The sequence below is a fragment of the Eptatretus burgeri genome, chromosome 3 (assembly GCF_056783735.1).
Source record: "Eptatretus burgeri isolate ZD-2024b chromosome 3, Ebu_testis_v1, whole genome shotgun sequence".
Lineage (NCBI taxonomy): Eukaryota > Metazoa > Chordata > Myxini > Myxiniformes > Myxinidae > Eptatretus > Eptatretus burgeri.
In genome coordinates, this window is record NC_140963.1 from 99,822,144 (window position 1) to 99,844,316 (window position 22,173).

A 22,173-nucleotide genomic window follows, 5' to 3' on the forward strand; every position below is an offset into this window, starting at 1 on the left:
AAAATCCGGGAAAATGGTACCATCCCAGCCGAGGCTGGATGTTGGCAAGCTCAAAGATGAGAGGGGAGCTGAGGAGTTTGCGAACAGGCTGACTGGGGATTTGGGGGGTCTGGGTGCTTTGAGGAATCATGAAAGGTTGTGGAGTACCTTCAAGACCACCATCCTTTATGTTGCAGCTGGAGGTCTTGGAACTCACCGTAGGGTGATAAAGAATTTTGTCTCTCAAGGGACACTGGATACCATTGACCAGAGTCGCAGAGCCAGGCTGAATGGCAAGGTCTTTGCTCGGATAATTATTGAGAGGGTTCACCACAGTCTGCTTGAGCACCAGTGTCCAGAGCAGTCAAGCTTTACACAAAGGGGGTCAATGATTGACCCTATCCTTGCTTTGCGGGTCCTCGCCGAATGCAGATGAGAGTTTTGGCAGAGGATGCTTGCAACCTATGTTGATCTCTGTAACATGTTTGATTCAGTGAATCCAGAGTCCCTTGGAGGCTTCTTGGTCCTCTTGGGGTGCCACCAAAAGTGACCAATCTGATGTCCGAACTATACTCTGGCACTGAGAGTGCTGTGAGATGTGGTGATAACATCTATAACTTATTTCTAGCTGTTACTGGAGTTTGTCAGGGTGTGTGCTGGCCCAAACACCTTTCAGCACTTTTATGGACTGTATTCTGGGGAGAATGTCAGAGAGATCAAGCTGTGGTACATTGTTTGAGAATATGAAGATCTCTGACCTTGATTTCGCAGATGATGCAGTCAATATTTGCAGAGACTCTAGATATCCGTTTGGGGACCCTAAAGATGCTGAAAGAGAAGTCTGACCCACTGGGATTACGGGTTTCCTGGGTCAAAACTAAGATCCCGGCTTTCAATAAACATCTTGGATGCTACAATCTTGTCTGTACCTGTTTGTGACGAGGTTGAGGTCACAGAGAGATTCACTTACCTTGGCAGTAATAACTGGCTGTCAAACAGAAGTCAATAGACGTCTGGATCAGGTCTGGGGAGTCGTGGATTCACTGGATCATGGGGTGTGGTGCTGCCGGTACCTGAGCTGGAAAACAAAAGTCCAAGTCTTCAGGTCCTTGGCTTCCCTCCACTCCAACCTCATGATTATATGTGTGTTGAACCATCTACCAAACAGTGATGACTCCATTTACATCTCGCTCTCAGAAAACATGGACCAACTTCTATCCTCTCATCCCAACTCTCTCCGTCATATGTGTTGACTTCAGTTGTCGTCATGCCAGTTGGCTGGGTTTGAGCACCGCTCTCACCTGCAATGGCACTTCAGCAAAAGACTTATGTGACTCATTGGGACTGACACAATCTGTCAACTTCCTGACCTGGATCTCAACCAATGGTACTCCTTCTCTTCTTGGTCTGATTTTGACCAATTAACCTGAAAATATCTTCTGTTCTTCCTCTGCTCCAATCGGTTCATCTGACCACATGCTTTCCAAAGTAGACATCTCTCTGGCTGTTATTACAGAACCATCTCAGCGCCGTAGAGTCTGGAATTTCACTCAGGCCGACTGGCAGGGACTTCCCGCAGCCATCAAACTTCTCGACTGGTCTCCCATCTCTACTTTCTCTGACATCAACTCATCCTAGGAATTCTTTCAAAGAAACATGCTCTCTCATGCACAGATTTATCCCATCTCGTCTTCAGTTGTCATACCCTTCCTGCTGCACATGGAACACTGAAGCTTGTGGTGAGGCAGTTGTCCTGAAACAACTTGGCTTTGCCTCATGGAAGGCAAATCCAACTGAAGGCAATCTCAGTTCCGTCCACAAAGCTCAGAAGAAGTGTGTGTGTGTGTGTGTGTGTGTGTGTGTGTGTGTGTGTGTGTGTGTGTGTGTGTGTGTGTGTGTGTGTGTGTGTGTGTGTGTGTGTGTGTGTGTGTGTGTCTACCCTCAGGAGAGCCAGAAAAAAACATCTTTCTAATCTTGTCTGAACTCTTAAACCTTTCTCCCTCCTCCAAATCCTGGTGGTGTCTAGTTATGCCTGTTTCTCGTGTGATTTCCTACTCCATCCCCTCCCTTACCTCAAAAGGCCGCATTGCTGACACTGCATGTGAAAAGACTGAATGCCTAAACTCCGTGTTAGCTTCAAAATCTTGTGTCCCAAACACATCGCTTTACCCACATCTGTACCCACTTTACCCAGGTGCACCCAGCTGTTCCTGGACTCCATGTCCTTTTCTCCTGAAAAGGTGGAGAGCTTGCTGTCAAACCTCAACTCAGATTCTGCAACTGGTCCAGACAGCAGCAGCCCACATGTCCTAAAAACCTGCTCTGATGTTCTTTCTCACCCTCTCTCTTTTCTTGGAAATCGGCTTGGAAATCAGCAAACATCACTTCCCTGCAAAAAAGGTGCAAAAACAGATCCCTGCAACGACAGACCAATCAGCCTTCTCCCAATCATCAGCAAGGTTATGGAATCCATCATCGCTTCAGACATTAAATCATTCCTCTTCTCCAATGGCTTGATGTCCGATCTTCAACTTGGATTCAAACCAGGTCACTCCAACCAGGATATGCTGCTTCTGTTCTCCCAACAATGGATAGAGATCCACAATGCCAGACATGAAATCAGAGCCATTTTGCCTGTCTTCGATATGGTCTGGCACCCTGCCCTGCTCAACAAACTCTCTTCCTATGGAATCTAAGGACATCTCCACTCATGGCTCACAGACTTCCTCTCCTGCTGCAGCCAATGTATGGCTCTTAATGGAATTCTCTCATCCCCTCTTCCTGTTCAGGCTGGAGTTCCTCAAGGCAGTGTTCTGGGCCCTGTTCTTTTTCTGGTTTTCATCAATGATCTCTCTGTCTCTCTGGAAAATCCTCTTCATCCCTTTGCTGATGACGTGACCCTCTGCCATACAATCTGTCATCCATCATATCGGCAAGCAGTAGCCTCTTCATTTTCTGCAGATTTGGATAAAATTACAAGCTGGTCCAAAACGTGAAACATGACTTTTAACCCTGACAAATCTTACACTCTGTCTCTCTGAAAGGACCATCTGCAAACCCACCTCCCCCCACCCCCTCCCCATCAAATTTCTCAATAATCCTCTTGAAGAAGTCCTTTCACATTCAAGCTTCTAGTCTCACTATCTCCCATGACATTTCCTGGGAAAGCCATATTTCCAAGCTCGCCTCCAAAGCCAGTCGCCAACTGGGCATCCTCTATCGTGCAAAGTCCTTCCTTGGTACACTTGAGCTCCGGACCACACAGAAAGCTTTCATCCACAGTCTGATGGAGTACTGCGCTCCCCTCGGGGCTGGTGCTCCCACCTCTCACCTTTCTTGGCTTCACGCTGTGGAAACCAAGGCATTTAGGGTCATTGGCATCTCCCGCGATGACGATGAGTCTTTGGGTCTCTCACTCTCTCAACACAGGCAAGTCAGTGGTCTTTCTGTCTTCAACCATCTACTCTCCGGCCTCGCCGCTCTGCTCTGTCTGAGATATGTCCACCCCTCTCCCCGCCTTCCCCCATATTTCCGCAGGGTGCTCAACCCAATTCTAGTCAAACTACTAAAATCATGAATCACTGCTCACCTTCACTCTTTCAATCCTCTTTTTCCTGTCTTTGGAACAAACTCCCACACACTCTTCAATCCCACTTTTCCCTTCAAGTTTTCAAAACAGCTGTTCACCACCATCTCTTATCTTCCCTCATCCAAAACCACAATATTTTCTACCCCCACTAATCCACCCCAAACCCACCTCCTTCAAATTGCCTGCTTTCCTACCTGACAGTCCCTGTAGTGCCCATCTTGTTTACTCTGTGTAACACCTCCCCCCCCCCATCCTTCTCCCTTCCACAGATCTCCTCACGTCTCTGTTCCCCACTGTTTTTTCGTTCCCTTTCCCACCCCTCTTGTCTCCTGCCCCCCTTGTATGTTCTGTGTGTTAGCTCTCACATGAGCCTCGACAGTGTATACAAAAAAAAGTAATATATCCAGCGATTTTTAAGTTTGATGATGAGGCATTCGATGATGTAAGTGAGGAAAGTGAAAAAAAAAATCTACCATTAAGATATTGTGGTCAGTTCCAAGTCGATGCATTGTTGAGCAGGCTAAACAATATGGAGAATTAAACCCCAGCGCAGTTACCGTGTATGCGCCTTTGGACCCCATCGAGAGCAAACTGGCTGAAGATGAACCTGACAAAGGATATAATTAAATATGGCTGTTAATTATCTTCAAAAGGGGTGCTCTAATTAACCCAAACACCTAATTTTCACTCTTGCACTCCCTTGAAGTTTTCTAAGTGTGCATGCAAAGTTTCAGTCAGCTCGGTTTCATGGTTTTGAGTCATGGACACACACACACACACACACACACACACACACACACACACACACACACACACACACACACACACACACACACACACACACACACACACACACACACACACACTTATTGGTTTTGGTAAATGAAAGGTTAACAGGATCTAATTTTCTCATGTGAGAATTTTTTCCTTGGAGATACACACAAATTTGTGAATACCCAGAGTTTCGAAATGCATGCAATTTGTTTGTTGTCCAGTTGTATTGAATGAACTTATATTTCCCTGTTGTATTTTGCTGAGTGGGCAATAAATTAATGTTTTACATGTATTACAAGCAAAGGAAATACAGTTGGAAAAAAATTTGTAGGAGTACACGTTGATTTACAGAAGTGTTCCAATCTTACCGAGACAGTGCAGGATAACATGTCGGCCGCTCGGACTGGCTACGGCTGAGAAGAAGGAGCAGTTTGGAAGGAGGCCACATGACAAGCAATGGCGTTGGTAGCTGCCAGTTGTGTGAACACTGCAACCGTAAATGCAGCGTTGTTAACTGATAAAACACCAATATCTACCACTTATACACTATGCACACAGGTACTGTATTTATATTTTCAATATGTTATGGTCACTTTCAAAAAATGTACAGTAGGTAAGTCATTGTGACATTCCCAAATCTTGCCTCCTGTTTCTCTGCTGTTGTTGATCTTGATGTTGTTAATGTTGATGCTGTTGTTGATTTTGATCAGAGAGACACCTGACTAAGAAAGACTAGGACAGCACAAACCTCTCGACGATGAACAGTATAATAAAAACATTGATTTTATTCCTTGGAAACTTAATCACTTCACTTCATAAAACACACACACACACACACACACACACACACACACACACACACACACACACACACACACACACACACACACACACACACACACACACACACATTTTCTGGATTGATGACACTGCCTTGAAAGTGACAACTTTATGAACAGATTATGGATAGGTTAATTCCCCCTGAATTGATGTATTTTACATTGACTTGTAATACCTATTCCAACGGGGAGCAGCACTATGACATACATATTGACACAGAGAGAAATGGAGTTCCCCACCCACAATTATCCCTGGGACTATGATTTTATGTTACTGTCAAATGCCTTCCCATTCACATCAGAGTACAACCTCCAGTATTCAACTAATTCTGCCCAGCTGTTCAGGAGTGCATATTGGTCAAACAAACAATCAAACAAAGACACAAAAAAAGCACAGTCACACACACACACACCCAAACAAACATACACACATAAACAATCAAAGACACTCACAAACAAACACACAAAAAAACCCACAAACATACACATAAACTAGAAGGGAACTCGGTAGAGCGCATACATCCGCCACACATTACCTGATCCACGAGAACATATCGGACCCAACACATTTTTGAAATGTCATGCTATACAGTACTATATCGTTTTTGGCCCTCTCTCTCAATGGTGAAGAATCACTTTAAGAATTAAAGAATTCTCGCATCCAGATCCGCGTTCATATCTTCACCAAAATTGAAGCAATTCTTCATGATCACACACCCAACATCATGTCCACCAAGTTTCATCCGAATCCGTCCACCTCTTTTTGAGACATCGTGCTATATATAATTTTTGGTCCGATCTCTCAATGGTGAAGAATCACTAAATAAATTCTAGTAGCCGGATCCGGATCCGGATGCAGATCTTCACCAAAACCTAATCAGTTCGTCCTTGTCACACACCGAACCTGTCCACAACTTTTTGAGATATCCTGTACAAAAACAAACAAACAAACAAACACACAAACAGGGGTGAAAACATTACCTCCTTCACCTTCGGTGGCAGAGGAAAAAAATCAAACACTCACAAACAAACAAACAAACAAGCAGTCATAGACTGGTACTTACGAAATCGTCAACTTGACCTCTGACCCTTGTCTAATAAAAGCTGTGTCGAGAGAAGGTAGCGACGCAAACCAGAAGTTTCTACGATGATTCTGTACCAAACCATCAAAAATCGAATATTTCACCTCACTGTGACCTTGACCTTTGACTAATTTTGACCAAAATCTAATCAGCGCTAGCCATCACCCTCCTGAAACACGTCGTGTAATTTGACATTGGTAGCTTCTTCCGTGCTCGAGTTATCGTGCCTACAAACAAACACACAAACAGATGACGGAGGTCATCAATATACTTACGAAATCTTTAGATTTCGTAAGTCACAATCAAGCACAAACAATCAAGCAAAAACAATCAAACACACTCACAGACACACACAAACAAAAACACAAACAAACCCACATACAAATGGACTCATATGCACACACAAACAATAAATCAATCAAACCCACACAAACAATCAATTACACACACAATCAAACACAACTCAAATTATACTGCGATTGTGAAGTTTTATCTTGGAGGTCCACAGACGCAGAAAATCATGTTGTGTTTAATTAATTGGTTTGGCTTCACTTAACATTTAATCGCTGTTCGTTTCTTGAATAAATATTTTGGAAGGAGGATAATAAATGTTTTTTTGGTGTGCTTTTTTTTTTTTTTTTTTTTTTGTATACCTTGGTCGAGGCTCGTATGAGAGCAAACACACAACTCACAGCAAGGAGGCATGAGACAAGAGGGGCGGGAGTGGAAGGGACAAAACAGTGGGGAACAGACACATTAGGTGAACTGTGGAAGGGAGAGGGATGGGGATGGGACGGGGAACATGGCGAAGAGAAGATGGACATTTCAGGGACTTTCAGGAAGGAAAGCAGGAGAAATGAAGGAAGTGGGCTTGGGTGGATTATCGGGGGTAGAAAAGATCGAGGATTTGGATGGGGGAAGATAAGAGGTGGTGGTGAACAGCTGTTTTGAAAGCCTGGAGGGAAGAATGCGAAAGAATAGAGTGAGGAAGTTTATTCCAAAGGCGGGAAAAAAGAGGATTGAAAGAGTGAAGATGAGCAGTGATTCGTGATTTTGGTAGTTTTACCAGAAGGGGGTTGTTGGCGGACCTTGAGCGCCCTGTGGAAATGTGGTTGGGACAAATCGCAGAGAGAGCAGGGGGGGCAAGGCTGGAGAGGAGTTGGTAGAAGACAGAAAGACCACCGACCAACCTGCGGTGATTGAGTGAGAGGCCCAAAGACACAGCTTCATTGCGGGAGATGCCGATGATCTTAAATGCCCTGGTTTCGACAGCGTTAAGCCGAGAAAGGTGGGAGGCAGGAGCACCAGCCCAGAGGGGAGAGCAGTACTCCATCAGGCTACGGACAAAAGCTTTGTAAGTGGTCAGGAGCTCAAGAGGGCCGAAGAAGGACTTAGCACGACGGAGGATTCCCAGTCGGCGACTGGCTTTTGAGGCGAGGTTGGAAATGTGACTTTCCCAGGAAAGGTCATGGCAGATAGTGAGACCTAGAAGCTTGAAAGAAAAGACTTCTTCCAGAGGATTGTTGAGAAAGTGGATGGGGGGGTTTTGTAAACGGTCCTTTCGAAGAGATATAGTGAGAGTGTGAGATTTGTCTGGATTGAAAGACATGTTCCACGTGTTGGACCAGTTTGTGATTTTATCCAGATCTGCAGTGAGCGAAGAAGCTGCTGCTTGCCGGTCTGAGGGATGACAGATGGTACGGCAGAGGGTGGAGTCGTCGGCAAAGAGAAATAGAGGATTTTCCAGAGAGTCCGAGAGATCATTGATGAAAACCAGAAAAAGAACAGGGCCCAGAACGCTACCTTGAGGAACTCCAGCCTGCACAGGAAGAGGGGATGAAAGAACTCCATTTAGGGCCACACGTTGACTGCGACAGGAGAGGAAGTCTGCGAGCCATGAGTGGAGATGGCCTTGAATACCATGGGAAGAGAGTTTGGTGAGTAGGGCAGGGTGCCAGACTGTGTCAAAAGCACGTGATATGTCCAGGGATACGGCTCGGATTTCCTGTCTGGCATTGAGGACCTCCATCCATTGATGGGAGAGCAGAAGCAGCATATCCAGGGTAGAGTGACCTGGTCTGAAACCAAATTGATGATTGGAAATCAAGCCATTGGAGAAGAGGAAGGATTTCATATCTGAAGCGATGATGGATTCCATCACCTTGCTGATGATTGGGAGAAGGCTGATTGGTCTGTAGTTATAGGGATCTGTTTTTGCACCTTTTTATGCAGGGCAGTGATGTTAGCAGATTTCCAAGCAGATGGCAGATGACCTTGGGCAAATGAGAGGGTGAATAGAACAGAGAGAGGGTGAGCAAGAGCAGAAGAGCAGGCTTTGAGGACACGTGGGCTGATGCCGTCTGGACCGGTTGCAGAATCTGACTCGAGGTTTGAAAGCAAGCTCTCCACCTTGTTAGGAGAAAAGGACACAGAGTCCAGGGACAGTTGGGTGCGACTGGGTAAAGTGGGTAGAGATAGTGATGGGTTTAGGACACAAGATTTAGCTGCAAACACCGAGTTTAGACATTCAGCTTTATCACGTGTGGAATCAGCAGTGCGGCCATGTCCACTTTTACACTGATTGCACCCCACCCCCACAAAAAGGCGATTTGATTACATCATATTGTTACCAATTTGGAAGCTTACTGCACTCAACATTCAGGTCCTGATAGAACAGTTGTATTGGTAAGTGTGTGTTTCTAGTTCGGGCCCCCTACCTGAGTCTAACGGGAATTACATGTGTGCACCGCGGAGTGTCGTTTACAACAAACCTCCTTCACACACCGACGCCATTGCCCACGTGCGTTCGGCCACGTACATGGGTGGAGATTTCCATCGCCTCAGACCGGGACTCTGCCCAGGAAGGCAGGGGCGTGCCCCTTGTCCAATCACGGCACAGAGAGCGATTTCCCACGGCACCCCGGCCAATGCGATTGAGATTGCCACAGAGAGTGACTTTCCCATGGCACGCCGGCCAATGGGGGTTGAGATGGCCACAGAGAGCGTTTTTCCCACTATGCCCCATCCAATGAGGGTGGAGAGCGCCTCAGATGGTGATTTGCTCACCCCGGAGGAAAACGGATCATCGTCGCCTCTGATCTTCTCCTTGGCCTGGGTCGATTGGTGTGTGGCCGGTTGGAGAGTGCGGTACCTGGTGCTTGGAGCAGCATCGTGTTGCGGGTTCGAGTCCCGCCGAGCCGGATCGTTGAAGACCACACGAGGTGGGCAGGTCCAAGCACAGGCTCTGGTCTCTAGCTCAACTGTCCTCGAGCAGGAGGCCTTCAATAAAGACCCAATGGGTCCATTTCTCTGTGTGTGTGTGTGTGTGTGTGTGTGTGTGTGTGTGTGTGTGTGTGTGTGTGTGTGTGTGTGTGTGTGTGTCTGTGTGTGGGCCCGTCTTTAAGTAGCAACTGTATAAGTGCTTTTGCTTGTACATTGACTGCATTTCTTTATTAGTCGTGATAACTCTGCCCTTCTGTGTTCCCCTCCCCGCCTATTGTAAATAACTATCCATTTTGTTAAATGTATCAGCTCGTTTCTGTGTTTCTTTCATTGGTTTGCCATGCTGCAAACGGGAACTAGGAGGCTTCATTGTTGCCGTAATCGTGCAATCGGCCCGGCAGGAATCTGGTACTCCCCGCTCGGGGTACGGCTCGGAAACGGCCTGGATCGCGCAGATCCTGCCGAGGGTGAATTTCCCCGGTAGTTTGGACGACGTGGGTATTTAGGTAAATTGAAATTGGAAATCGACCCTATCTCACGCGGTCGACCTATTGGTGATCTTCGGTCCAATAAGGCACCCGTCGGCTCCGGAGTTATACGGGGTGACGACCTATAAATTCTGGGTGTTCAGTGGAGCCGACTCTACTGCTCCATCTTGCGGTCGTGCTCGCCACCGAAACTCGGCCCCACAACAATATCACGTGACTCTGATGTCATAAGAGGATAGTTTTGCTGTGGGACTTGCATTTACTTGTGGCCTTCAGGTCAGGTCAGGTATGGGAGCATGCGCCAGAGCAGCACGTCGCTGCGCCCACTTTCCGCCAGTACTAAAGGGGCCTCCGTCTAGCCATCCCCCAGGCAGATGCCTGGCCCATCCCCATCTCCTTGAGATGCCGATTCATCTGCTGCAACCGCGAGGCATGTGGTCGGCCCATTGGCCTCTTCCACTCATGAGACTCCCTCGCTGAGAGAATCTGGTGAGCAGGATCAGCGTCAAGAAAACGAGCCACATGTCCATACAGCCGCAGATGGTGCTCATGGACTATGCAGGTAACAAATCTCATTTGAGTCTCTCTCAGCAACCACTCGTTGGACACAAAGTCCAACCAGCGATTGCCAAGGATTTTCCGAAGAGACCTGGTACCAAAGGAATTAAGTCTCCATCTCAGATCCCTGGTCAGAGTCCAAGTCTCACATCCATAAAGCAAGACTGGAAGCACCAAGGACCTGAAGACTCGGACTTTCGTCCTCCTGCACAGGACCGGCAGCGCCACATCCCATTATCCAGAGAATCCATGACTCCCCAGGCCCGACCCAGACGTCTATTGACCTCTGACTCACAGCCAGCAGAGACATGAATATCACTGCCAAGGAAAGTGAATCTCTCCACGACCTCAACATCCTCACCACAAACAGGCCTACATCCGCTCTGAACTCTGTAAAATACTAAGAATACCATCGAGATGTATTGTTGCTGGTTGTAGCAATACAACCAGATGGTGTGAGGGTGCATCTATTCCCTCAAGCTCCAGCTGAAAGGAAAATATGGACAGCCAAGGTAGAACTGACCAGAGGTGGCCCAACAGCTTCTAGTGTCACTTGCATCACACATTTTGAAGATGATTCCTACGACAGCAGCTTTTATTCCCAGCTTGGGATGAGTAAATTAAAACGATTGAAAGCCGATGCAATCCCCATGAAGATTAGAGGTTATTTTAATCCCATGAGAAGAAGAAAAAGGACAGAACAGCTGTGGAAAAGTGCAATAAACTGAGGGTAAACAGCGTTTTTGTTTTTCACATTTCTATTTAGTATCGGCCATGATCGCCACCACTTTAGTAATAAGTCAGTAACTTTCTACGTACCGTTTCAGACATATGTGCAGGTACTGCCATATCATACATAGAGCTAATAGTATTGTAATATATGTGGTCTTGCGGACATTGGGATGTCAATGGACATACTAGACATATTTTATGAACAGTGAATAAGAAGCAGGGACTGTGTAATCATGACAGTCATGTCATTAACCCCTGCTTGTTATCATCCCAATAAATGACATCGTACCTCGGTACCTGCTATGCAGTGGTTATCAGATCATTCAACCGAACAGGTGTTAGTTTGAGATTAAACTTGCTCTTGTTGTCATTCCCATTCTGATACTATTCAATACATACACTACTATTGTCAAATGAAAGACCAATAACTACACTGTAGTCTCCAGGAGGATACCAGATGAAACTAGAAGTCCACTCAGAAGAGTGCATACCTCCGCCACGTAATGCCTGATCCATGACAACATATTGGGCCCAATACATTTTTGAAATGTCGCGCTATACAGTACTCTATCGTTTTGGCCCTGTCTCTCAATGGTGAAGAATCACTTCAAAAACTTAAATAATTTTCGTATCCAGATCCAGATTCAGATCTTCACCAAAATCGAATCAATTCTTCCATGTCACACATCCAACATGTGCACCAAGTTTTGTCTGAATCCGTCCCCAACTTTTTCAGATATCGTGCTATATATCATTTTGGCTCTGTCTCTCAATGAAGAATCACTTGAAAAATTCTAATAGCCGGATCCGGATCTGAATCTTCACCAAAATCTCATCAGTTTGTCGCTGTCACACATCCAACATGTCCACAAAATTTCATCCGGATCCTTCCAAAACTTTTTGAGATATCCTGCACACAAACAAACAAACAAGCAGTCATAGACTGGTACTTACGAAATCGTCAACTTGACCTCTGACCTTGTCTAATAAAAGCTGTGTCGAGAGAAGGTAGCAACGCAAACCAGAAGTTTCTACGATGATTCTGTACCAAACCATCAAAAATCGAATGTTTGACCTCACTGTGACCTTGACCTTTGAACGATTTTGACCCAAATATAATCAGCACTAGCCATCACCCTCCTGAATCAGGTGGTGTAATTTGACATTGGTAGCTTCTTCCGTTCGCGAGTTATAATTTTTTTTTGATGTTTGACCTCACTGTGACCTTGAACTTTGACAGATGTTGACCAAAATCTAATTAGCGCTAGCCATCACCCTCCTGAATCATGTGGTGTAATTTGACATTGGTAGCTTCTTCCGTTCTCGAGTTATCGTGCCTACAAACAAACAAACAAACAAACAAGCAGTCATAGACTGGTACTTACAAAATCGTCAACTTGACCTCTGACCTTGTCTAATAAAAGCTGTCTCTGGAGAAGGTAGCGACGCAAACCAGAAGTTTCTACGATGAATCTGTTCCAAACCATCAAAAATCGAATGTTTGACATCACTGTGATCTTGACCGTTGACCGATTTTGACCAAAATCTAATCAGCACTAGCCATCACCCTCCTGAATCACGTGGTGTAATTTGACATTGGTAGCTTCTTCCGTTCTCGAGTTATCTGTACCAAACCATCAAAAATCGAATATTTGACCTCACTGTGACCTTGACCTTTGACCGATTTTGACCAAAATCTAATCAGCACGAGCCATCACCCTCCTGAATCACGTGGTGTAATTTGACATTGGTAGCTTCTTCCGTTCTCGAGTTATTGTGCCTACAAACAAACAAACAAACAAGCAGTCATAGACTGGTACTTACGAAATCGTCAAGTTGACCACTGACCTTGTCTAATAAAAGCTGTCTCGAGAGAACGTAGTGAAGCAAACCAGAAGTTTCGAAGATGATTCTGTACCAAACCATCAAAAATCGAATGTTTTGGATGTTTGACCTCACTGTGACCTTGACCTTTGACCGATTTTGACCAAAATCTAATTAGCGATCGCCACCCCCCTCCTGAATCACGTGGTGTAATTTGACATTGGTAGCTTCTTCCGTTCTCGAGTTATCTGCACCAAACCATCAAAAATCGAATATTTGACCTTGCTGTGACCTTGACCTTTGACCGATTTTGACCAAAATCTAATCAGCACTAGCCATCACCGTCCTGAATCACGTGGTGCAATTTGACATTGGTAGCTTCTTCCGTTCTCGAGTTATCATGCCTACAAACAAACAAACAAACAGAAACGGAAGGCATCAATATACCTACGAAATCTTGAGATTTCGTAAGTAACAAACAAGCAGTAATAGACTGGTACTTACGAAATCGTCAACTTGACCTCTCACCTTGTCTAATAAAAGCTGTCTCTAGAGAAGGTAGTGATGCAAACCAGAAGTTTCTACGATGATTCTGTACAAAACCATCAAAAATCAAATGTTTTGGATGTTTGACCTCACTGTGACCTTGACCTTTGACCGATTTTGACCAAAATATAATCAACACTCGCCATCACCCTCCTGAATCACGTGGTGTAATTTGACATTGGTAGCTTCTTCTGTTCTCGAGTTATCGTGCCTACAAACAAACAAACACACAAACACACAAACAAGCAGTCATAGACTGGTACTTACGAAATCGTCAACTTGACGTCTGACCTTGTCTAATAAAAGCTGTCTCGCGAGAAGGTAGCGACGCAAACCAGAAGTTTCTACGATGATTCTGTACCAAACCATCAAAAACGAATGTTTGACCTCACTGTGACCTTGACCTATGACCGATTTTGACCAAAATCTAATCAGCACTAGCCATCACCCTCCTGAATCACGTGGTGTAATTTGACATTGGTAGCTTCTTCTGTTCTCGAGTTATCGTGCCTACAACCAAACAAACACACACAAACAAACACACAAACAGATGACGGAAGTCATCAATGTACTTACGAAATCTAACAAGCTGGTAGGCGACATGGGTGGTCGCTCGACTAAGGCGAATTTGAAATATGTAGATAAGAGAACACATCAGATGGCATTTTTGCCATTCATTGTTCCATATTGGAACATAACGAGTAACTGTCCATTCATCATTTGTGTTCGATTCCCTAACCCTACGTTAGGGAATCTCAACATGAACGTTGGGGTGAAAGCATATAGTAATATAATTGCATACCAGTCATACAGTTTTTGACGGATCGGGCTGAAAATTTTTGACAAAGAGGTTGATTATAGTGCACATAAAAGTGCGGAAGCCGATTTTTGATTTTCGAAACTTTTTTTTTGGATATTTTCAAAAATTTCAAAGTCCAGTTGCTAGGTAACGGTAGCGTCCATAGCAACTGTGCTCAAAAGCATACAACTAGATCCTGGTATGAACCGACCAGTCAAGTTTCATCAAAATCGGTTGACTCCTCTGGCCTCCAGAGCTGTCCATTACATACAAACAAACAGACAGACAGACAGACAGACGGAAAACCTGAGAATAAGGGAAGTCCAGCGACAACCCAACAGACAAACAAACAAACAAGCAGTCATAAACTGGTACTTACGAAATAGTCAACTTGACCTCTGACCTTGTCTAATAAAAGCTGTCTCGAGAGAAGGTAGCGACGCAAACCAGAAGTTTCTACGATGATTCTGTATCAAACCATCAAAAATCGTAACGTCGACTGAAGCAAAAATCTTCATTTCTTCACGCAATTATACCTTAACATAACTCAACGACGCGTCTGCTCGAGCGCACTGCATCATGGGACGACCCGTGACGCGTCGAGTGAAATATTTTTTATACAATCTTAAAACGTCTCCAAAACATCCAATTTTTACCAGAATTTCGACAACCGAGTTTTAAGCGTCCTAAGCGATCGCAAAAACCGAAGACAAAATTAAAATCGAAGTTAAAACGAACTCGTAACGTCGAGCGAAGGAAAAATACTCCATTTCTTCACATGAATTTACGGAATTATGTTTGACCTCACTGTGACTTTGACCTTTGACCGATTTTGACCAAAATCTAATCAGCACTCGCCACCATCCTTCTGAATCATGTGGTGTAATTTGATATTGGTAGCTTCTTCCGTTCTCGAGTTATCGTGCCTACAAACAAACAAACAAACAAACAAACAAGCAGTCATAGACTGGTACTTATGAAATCGTCAACTTGACCTCTGACCTTGTCTAATAAAAGCTGTCTCTCGAGAAGGTAGCGACGCAAATCAGAAGTTTCTACGATGATTCTGTGCCAAACCATCAAAAATCGTAACGTCGACCGAAACAAAAATCTCCATTTCTCCACGCAATTATATTATACCTTAACGTAACTCAACGACGCATCTGCTCGAGCGCACTGCATCACGTGACGACCTGTGACGAGTCGAGTGAAATATTTTTTTATACAATCTTAAAACGTCTCCAAAACATCTGATTTTTACCAGAATTTCGATAACCGAGTTTTACGCGTCCTAAGCGATCGCAAAAACCGCAGACAAAATTAAAATCGAAGTTAAAACGAACTCGTAACATCGAGCGAAGCAAAAATACTCCATTTCTCCACATTAATTTACGGAATTATGTTTGACCTCACTGTGACCTTGACCTTTAACCGATTTTGACCAAAATCTAATCAGCACTAGCCATCACCCTCCTCAATCACGTGGTGTAATTTGACATTGGTAGCTTCTTCCGTTCTCGAGTTATCGTGCCTACAAACAAACAAACAAACAAACGGAAGACATCAATATACTTACGAAATCTTTAGATTTCGTAAGTAACAAACAGACAGACAAACAAATCAAACAAACAAGAAGACGTTGTGCGGCGCACAATACTTACAAAATCCATAAAACATATTTGAACTCAAAAATAATTGCTGGTTGAATTCAATGACCAAACATGCAACTCATCTTCAAATTTCCAGTGTATCGTATGAAAATTGAATATTTTAGAAACACCACCTTAGTTGTTGACCTTGGGCCTATGTTGACCTTTTGGTCGATACTCAAAAATAATTGGCTGGTTGACGTCAATGACCGGAAATATAAATCCTCTTCAAATTTCAAGTCAATCGGATGAAAATTGAGTATTATAGAAATCTCATCAAAGTTGTTGACCTTTGACCTATGATGAGCTTTTGGTCAATGTTGATCAATAAAATAATTGATTTACATTGTCAGTACAGTACTGCACAATAAAACCTGTATATTAAGAGTTTAAGAACGAATGCTTTACTGGGGAGGGGTAAAACGACTTTCAGGCCAAGCTGTACACAAATATTACAAACCATTATATAATTACATATAATACATGGGATGATGATACAAGGAAAACTGAAATAGGTTTGTTTAGAACCAATCGTGGTTACCATGACAACAATGCTTGCAGCGTCACAAAGACCATTGTCGGGATGCATTGTTTGTTTACCTTTTAGAACATTTTGACCATTCTGCCGCATTCGCTGCTACGATGTGGTCATACCTTGTTGTACTTGAGTTTTTTCAAATCATTTCAAGAGGATATGTTTCCGGCACACCTGCAAGTGCGTCCTGGAGTCTGGGATATAAGGAAGTCTTACCAGGCAAGTGGGAAATGGAGAGAAAGGCCGTTGCTGATGGACGGAGGGTAAAGGTTCAAAGATCCCTTTGATTAGTATAAAAAGGAAGTTAGAGGAACGGAGCAGATTGTGACATTCAAGAAATACTGACTGTTTGATTACGATGTGAACAAATTCACTCTTAAATCTTATTACAAGGAAACCACACCTGTTCTGGAATGTTCGATCCATTTGCTGGGCCTGTGGTCAGAACGTCGTTTCAACTTCAGTTTGACAGGATCCCATCTAAGGATTGTTATGAAGGAAATAGATTCCTGTTTTCATTGAAATAACATTAATTTATTAAACTTGTTATATCCGTGTCCACAGATCTTTGGGGAAGGTTCCATCTTCGGCCTGATGGACGGTGGAGAGCTCGTTTCGCTATGGGGGAGATTTGAATATGCTGTCGGAATCATCTCCATGGTGATATTTATCATCAAATCGCTTTGTACGATTAATTTATGGATGAACAAACGGCTCCGGTAAAGCTCTTCATGAGTCTTCATTTTATTCTTGATCTTCAAATATATATATATATATATATATATATATATATATATATATATATATATATATATATATATATATATATTGTGTAAAAATGATTAATGATCTTGAGATTAAATTTGGGTTTGGGGTGTGAAGGTTTGGGTTTTGGGAATGAGGGTGAGGGTTGGGTTTGGGTTTAGGGTATGAGAGTGAGGGTTGGGTTTGGGGTGTTTGGGTTTGGGTTGTAACATGAGGGTTAGTGATCGGATTGGGGTGTTCGTGTTTGGGTTTTAATGGAAGGTCAGAGTTGGGTTTAAGGTTTTAGGGTTTGGGTTTTAATGTGAGGGTTGGGGATGGGTTTCATTTTCTTATTTGATTGTGAATTTTGTCTTTTGTAATTCCTGTGAATAAAATAAATATAAAATCTCTTCTTCTATAAATCATATGGACAGTGGCCTGCAAAATAATTCACCTGTTACCAATAATGCCACATTTTGATAAATTACAACTTATGTAGAAATAATTTTTCCAAATGAACTTTTTTATTCATAACTGAAGAGATCAAACTAGATACTGATATAGCTGAATTAGGTTACATGTCAGGAATACCTGCAAAAAACATGTACAAATCAAAATTCACTTGTTACACAAGTATTCATTCCCTATTTCAGTACTTGGTGGAAACACCTTTTGCAGCAATGACTGCTGTTAGTCTTTTGGAGTTGGTCTCCACCAGCTTTGCACAGTGAGATGGTGACATCTTTGGCAATTCTTCACGTGAAAATTCTATTCGTTCTTCCAAGTTTGATGGGGATCGTCGATGGACAGCAATCTTCAAGTCTCGCCGTTAATGTTCAATTGGGCTCAAGTCAGGACTTTGACTGGGCCACTCAAGAACATTTATTTTCATCTTATTCAAACACTCCAGTACAGCTTTATCTTTGTGATTCAGATCATTGTCCTCCTGAAATGTGAATCTCCTTCCCCTTTTAGATTATTAACTGACTCATGCAGGTTTTCATTAAGGATTCTCCTGTACTTTGCACCATGCATTGTTCCTTCTATCCTGACAAGCTTGGCAGTCCCTGATGATGAAAAGCAGCCCCATAGCATGATGCTGCCACAACCAGGCTGGACAGTAGGGATTGTGTTGACTGGGTGATGCGCAGTGTTAGTCTTGCACCAGATGTACTACTTTGAATTTCGACCAAAAAGCTCAATTTATGTCTCATCTGATCATAAAACCTTTGTCCACATGCCTACTCCATCATTAAGATGCGTTTTCACAAACTCCATATGAGCTTTTAGATGCATCTTTTTCTGTCGTGGCTTCTTTCTTATCACCTGTCCAGAGAGGCCAGCTTTGTGAAGGGAACAGGATATTTTTGATTGATGAACACTGAACCCCATCTCGGACATAGAGCCTTGCCGAACTTTCAAAGTCTCTATCTCGATCTCGATCACACTCACACTTCCGTTATGGTAATGCAGTTTATATATGTGCACACACAAAAAATACATTAAAATGACAAACATAAAGATTTTCCTTCAAACGGAGTTCTTCGAAAATGTAATTCAAGTGGGAAATTAGCAAAATTCAATTGAAAAATATATCAAGGCACAGAACACAAAATATCGATTGATGCTCTATCTATGCCTAACAGCTAGACCATGGAAAACACGTGATCAAATTCACCTTATTGTTTTTATATATGTATCGATGTCGAAGTGATTGGTGGATTATATAACGAGATCGCACAAAAGGTTAAACAAAGTGATACCTTGTAAAAATAATATTGCACATTTTCACCGGATGAGACCAACCGCACGGCACCGCAGGGCCCAACACAGGTGGAAAGTGGAAACGTATGTTTATCTAATCGATGTTCCCTTGAGAGCATGGATACTTTTACCGAAACGAACAAGCAAGCAGCTTGGAGAGTGCTTGCCAAGTGGCTTAAGCACTCAAGCCATACGACTGTCTCATTGATGTTCCCTTGAGAGCATGGATACTTTTACCGAAACGAACAACCAAGCAGCTTGGAGAGTGCTTGCCAAGTGGCTTAAGCACTCAAGCAAGCACTCCAACAAAACTGTTGTTAAGAAACGGCTAGTTTGGCATGAGATTAGCAGCACATTAAAAATACACCTCCTGGAGACACCCAAAATGTCAAGCCACGAACGCTGATGTCTCCGGGCATTTATAGGCATTGCAATGTACCCATCAATTCGTAGCTATGATGAACAGGCATTCGATAATATGAGTGAGGAAAGTTAAAACAACAACTTTATCGTTAAGAAATTGCTGTGGCCTGTTCCAAGTCAAGGCATGGTTGAGCAGGCCATAAAACATGGCTGCTTCAGACCCCAGCGAGGTTACCCAGGAAACACCTTAAGACCCAGAGAGCAAGGTGGCCGAGGATCGCCAGATGAAGGATATAATTAAATAAGGCCATTAATTATCTTTAAAAGGGATATTTTAAGAAACCCAAACACCCAATTTTCACTCTTGCACTTCCTTGGAGTTTTATTATTTTGTCTGCAAAGTTTCAAGCTGCTAGATTTTATTTTTTTGGAGTTATGTAGGAGACACACTGACACACATACACACAAACATTGCCTTTTATTTGTATTGATGTATATACAGTTCTGTTGCCCTGGAGGTTGTACAGTTATGTTCAATCAAAGACAATTAACCCACTATACATCACTCACTCACTACATGTACATTGTGAGGATAGTCACATCCAGTATGGTAATTAGCATCTCTCCATATTGTATTACACTGCACATCTGGACACGAGATTTATATATATTTCAAAGTGATTCTTCACCATTGAGAGATCGGGGCTAAACTATATATGGTATGATATTTCAAAAAATTATGGAAGAGTTATGATAAAACTAGAAGGACGAGTTGGTTAGGTGACAAGAATAAGCCGATTAAATTTTGGTGGATCCAGATCAGGCTTATCAGTGCGATACAAAATGTAAACTAATCAGCCTGGCAGAGGTATGCGCTCTCCCCAGAGGCGGCATTAGGGGTATGCAACCCATGCAATTGCACGGGGCCCTGAGAGAAGAAGGACCCCCCAGATTACATGGATGCACAATCTTTTGAGACTCCTCCCGAGGTTGGGATCTCATTTTACCGACAAAACATAACTTATGAGCTGTGATAAACACAGCGCAGAGGGAATACTTCAAGTATGTTTTCCCTGATGTTTAACTCGACAGGACTATTACAAAATTAGGGGGTAAGGTTTGTAGAGAAAGCAAATGGAATAATAACTATTTTTTAATGTACACAAATGCAACAATAATCACAAAATTTGTATAATTCCTCATGTTAATACATATCGATATTGTTCAACAAATCCACACTCCAATTTATTGTACGATCACAAAACAACCCCTCATTAATAAACGGACTAACCCATATGCACGGTGGAGTATTGCGGTTTTTTAAAATCAGAGATGTGTCAGAGTAGACAAATAAATGTACCATCAGACCCTCAACAAATTCTAACAAAGGGTTTTTCAGTGATTTTCTTACTTACTGGGCGTTTTAAACAACAGAAAAAAGTCTACCAAAATCTGACCACCGGAAATGGGGTAAAACTTGATCAGTTCCAAGATGGCCACCGCTGACCCTGAAAATCAGGAAAGTGGCTATAACTTCCTTATTATTCGGTGTAGAACAATTTTTTAAAATCTAATTTTGGGTTTTTAGGGTCAAATATTCCATTGATGCCAATGGATTTATGACTTGGTCCATCAAATCCATAAATCCAAGATGGCGGCAAATAATCGTGAATGAAAGCACCAACCAATTTCTCCCATATTATTTCACCTGTAAATCAGTTTTAGGGCCAAAGAATGCAAATATCCGTTTTTTTTAGAGTAAATTTTATTGATATATTTCAGAATAATGTATTTCAGAGAGAACACTGAAGATTTAAGTGATAAATATTATACATACTAAATGCAATAGTCAAAAAAAGGTAACTGTCACACTTTCACCATCTTGGTTTAGTCCTCAAAACTGTCCTCAAGTTCCTCTGAAAGCTGGTTGTGCAAATTGTCACAGTACGCAAGTTGGCATGATTGGCCATTGCAACCAGTTGCACAATTGCAATGTACGATTTTCAATACAGTGTCAGGTACAGCATTCATATCAGACATTATGGGTATAAGTTGATTGTCTTCGAGTCTCCAACCCCAGTTCAAAGGATCAATATCACAGTGCATCTCCATCCATGTCATGGTCTGAAAGTATACCCTGAGACAATGGAATATGGTGGAAGACTCAGTTGGGGGAAGACGTTCAGGCATAACAAATTATTTTGCAGAGACGACTTTTTTAGTGAGTATATCATAACACAATGCTGCCAGAGAACATGTACTTTTCCCACCAAACATAACAGCCATCACTTGGCTGCTGATTTTTTCTATGTCAGTGCGGTTCTTGCCTGGTAAAGTGAATGCATTTGCAAAGGAATGGAGGACTAGATCACCTTTCACGAGTTTTTGGAAGGCTGATTTCTTTCCAACACCATAAACACGGGACGTTGAATCACATCCTCTGAAAGCATGAAGAAATAACAATTGTGTACACAACTCACTGCCAAGAGCACACTTTAGGCATTTGATGCTGCACACTTTTGGAATTCCTCTTGACTGACTGTCTGATGTAAAATACAGTGGTTTGCCATCTGCTGTGGCGTAATAGAGAAGAAGAATTAACAAGTCAGTGTGCTCTCAAATCAGCATGGTGGAATGTGCATATGCAGTGTTAACTGCAGCTTTAGCGATGTCCACATCAGCATTC

The 22,173-nt window shown here is 43.0% G+C and overlaps 1 protein-coding gene across 10 annotated transcripts in view; it reads right to left on the reverse strand.

Moving 5' to 3' along the window:
* Window positions 1-22,173, reverse strand: part of LOC147030532 (inactive dipeptidyl peptidase 10-like) — a 780,352-nt gene that overhangs the window by 84,179 nt on the left and 674,000 nt on the right. For all 10 annotated transcript variants that reach the window (XR_015056434.1, XR_015056435.1, XM_085874668.1 and 7 more), the window contains one exon: window positions 4,711-4,829. Coding sequence is in view for 8 of the 10 variants with exons in the window: in XM_085874668.1 (XP_085730794.1) it covers window positions 4,711-4,829 (119 nt within the window). In the remaining 2 variants the exon portion in view is untranslated. The remainder of the gene's footprint in view (window positions 1-4,710; window positions 4,830-22,173) is intronic.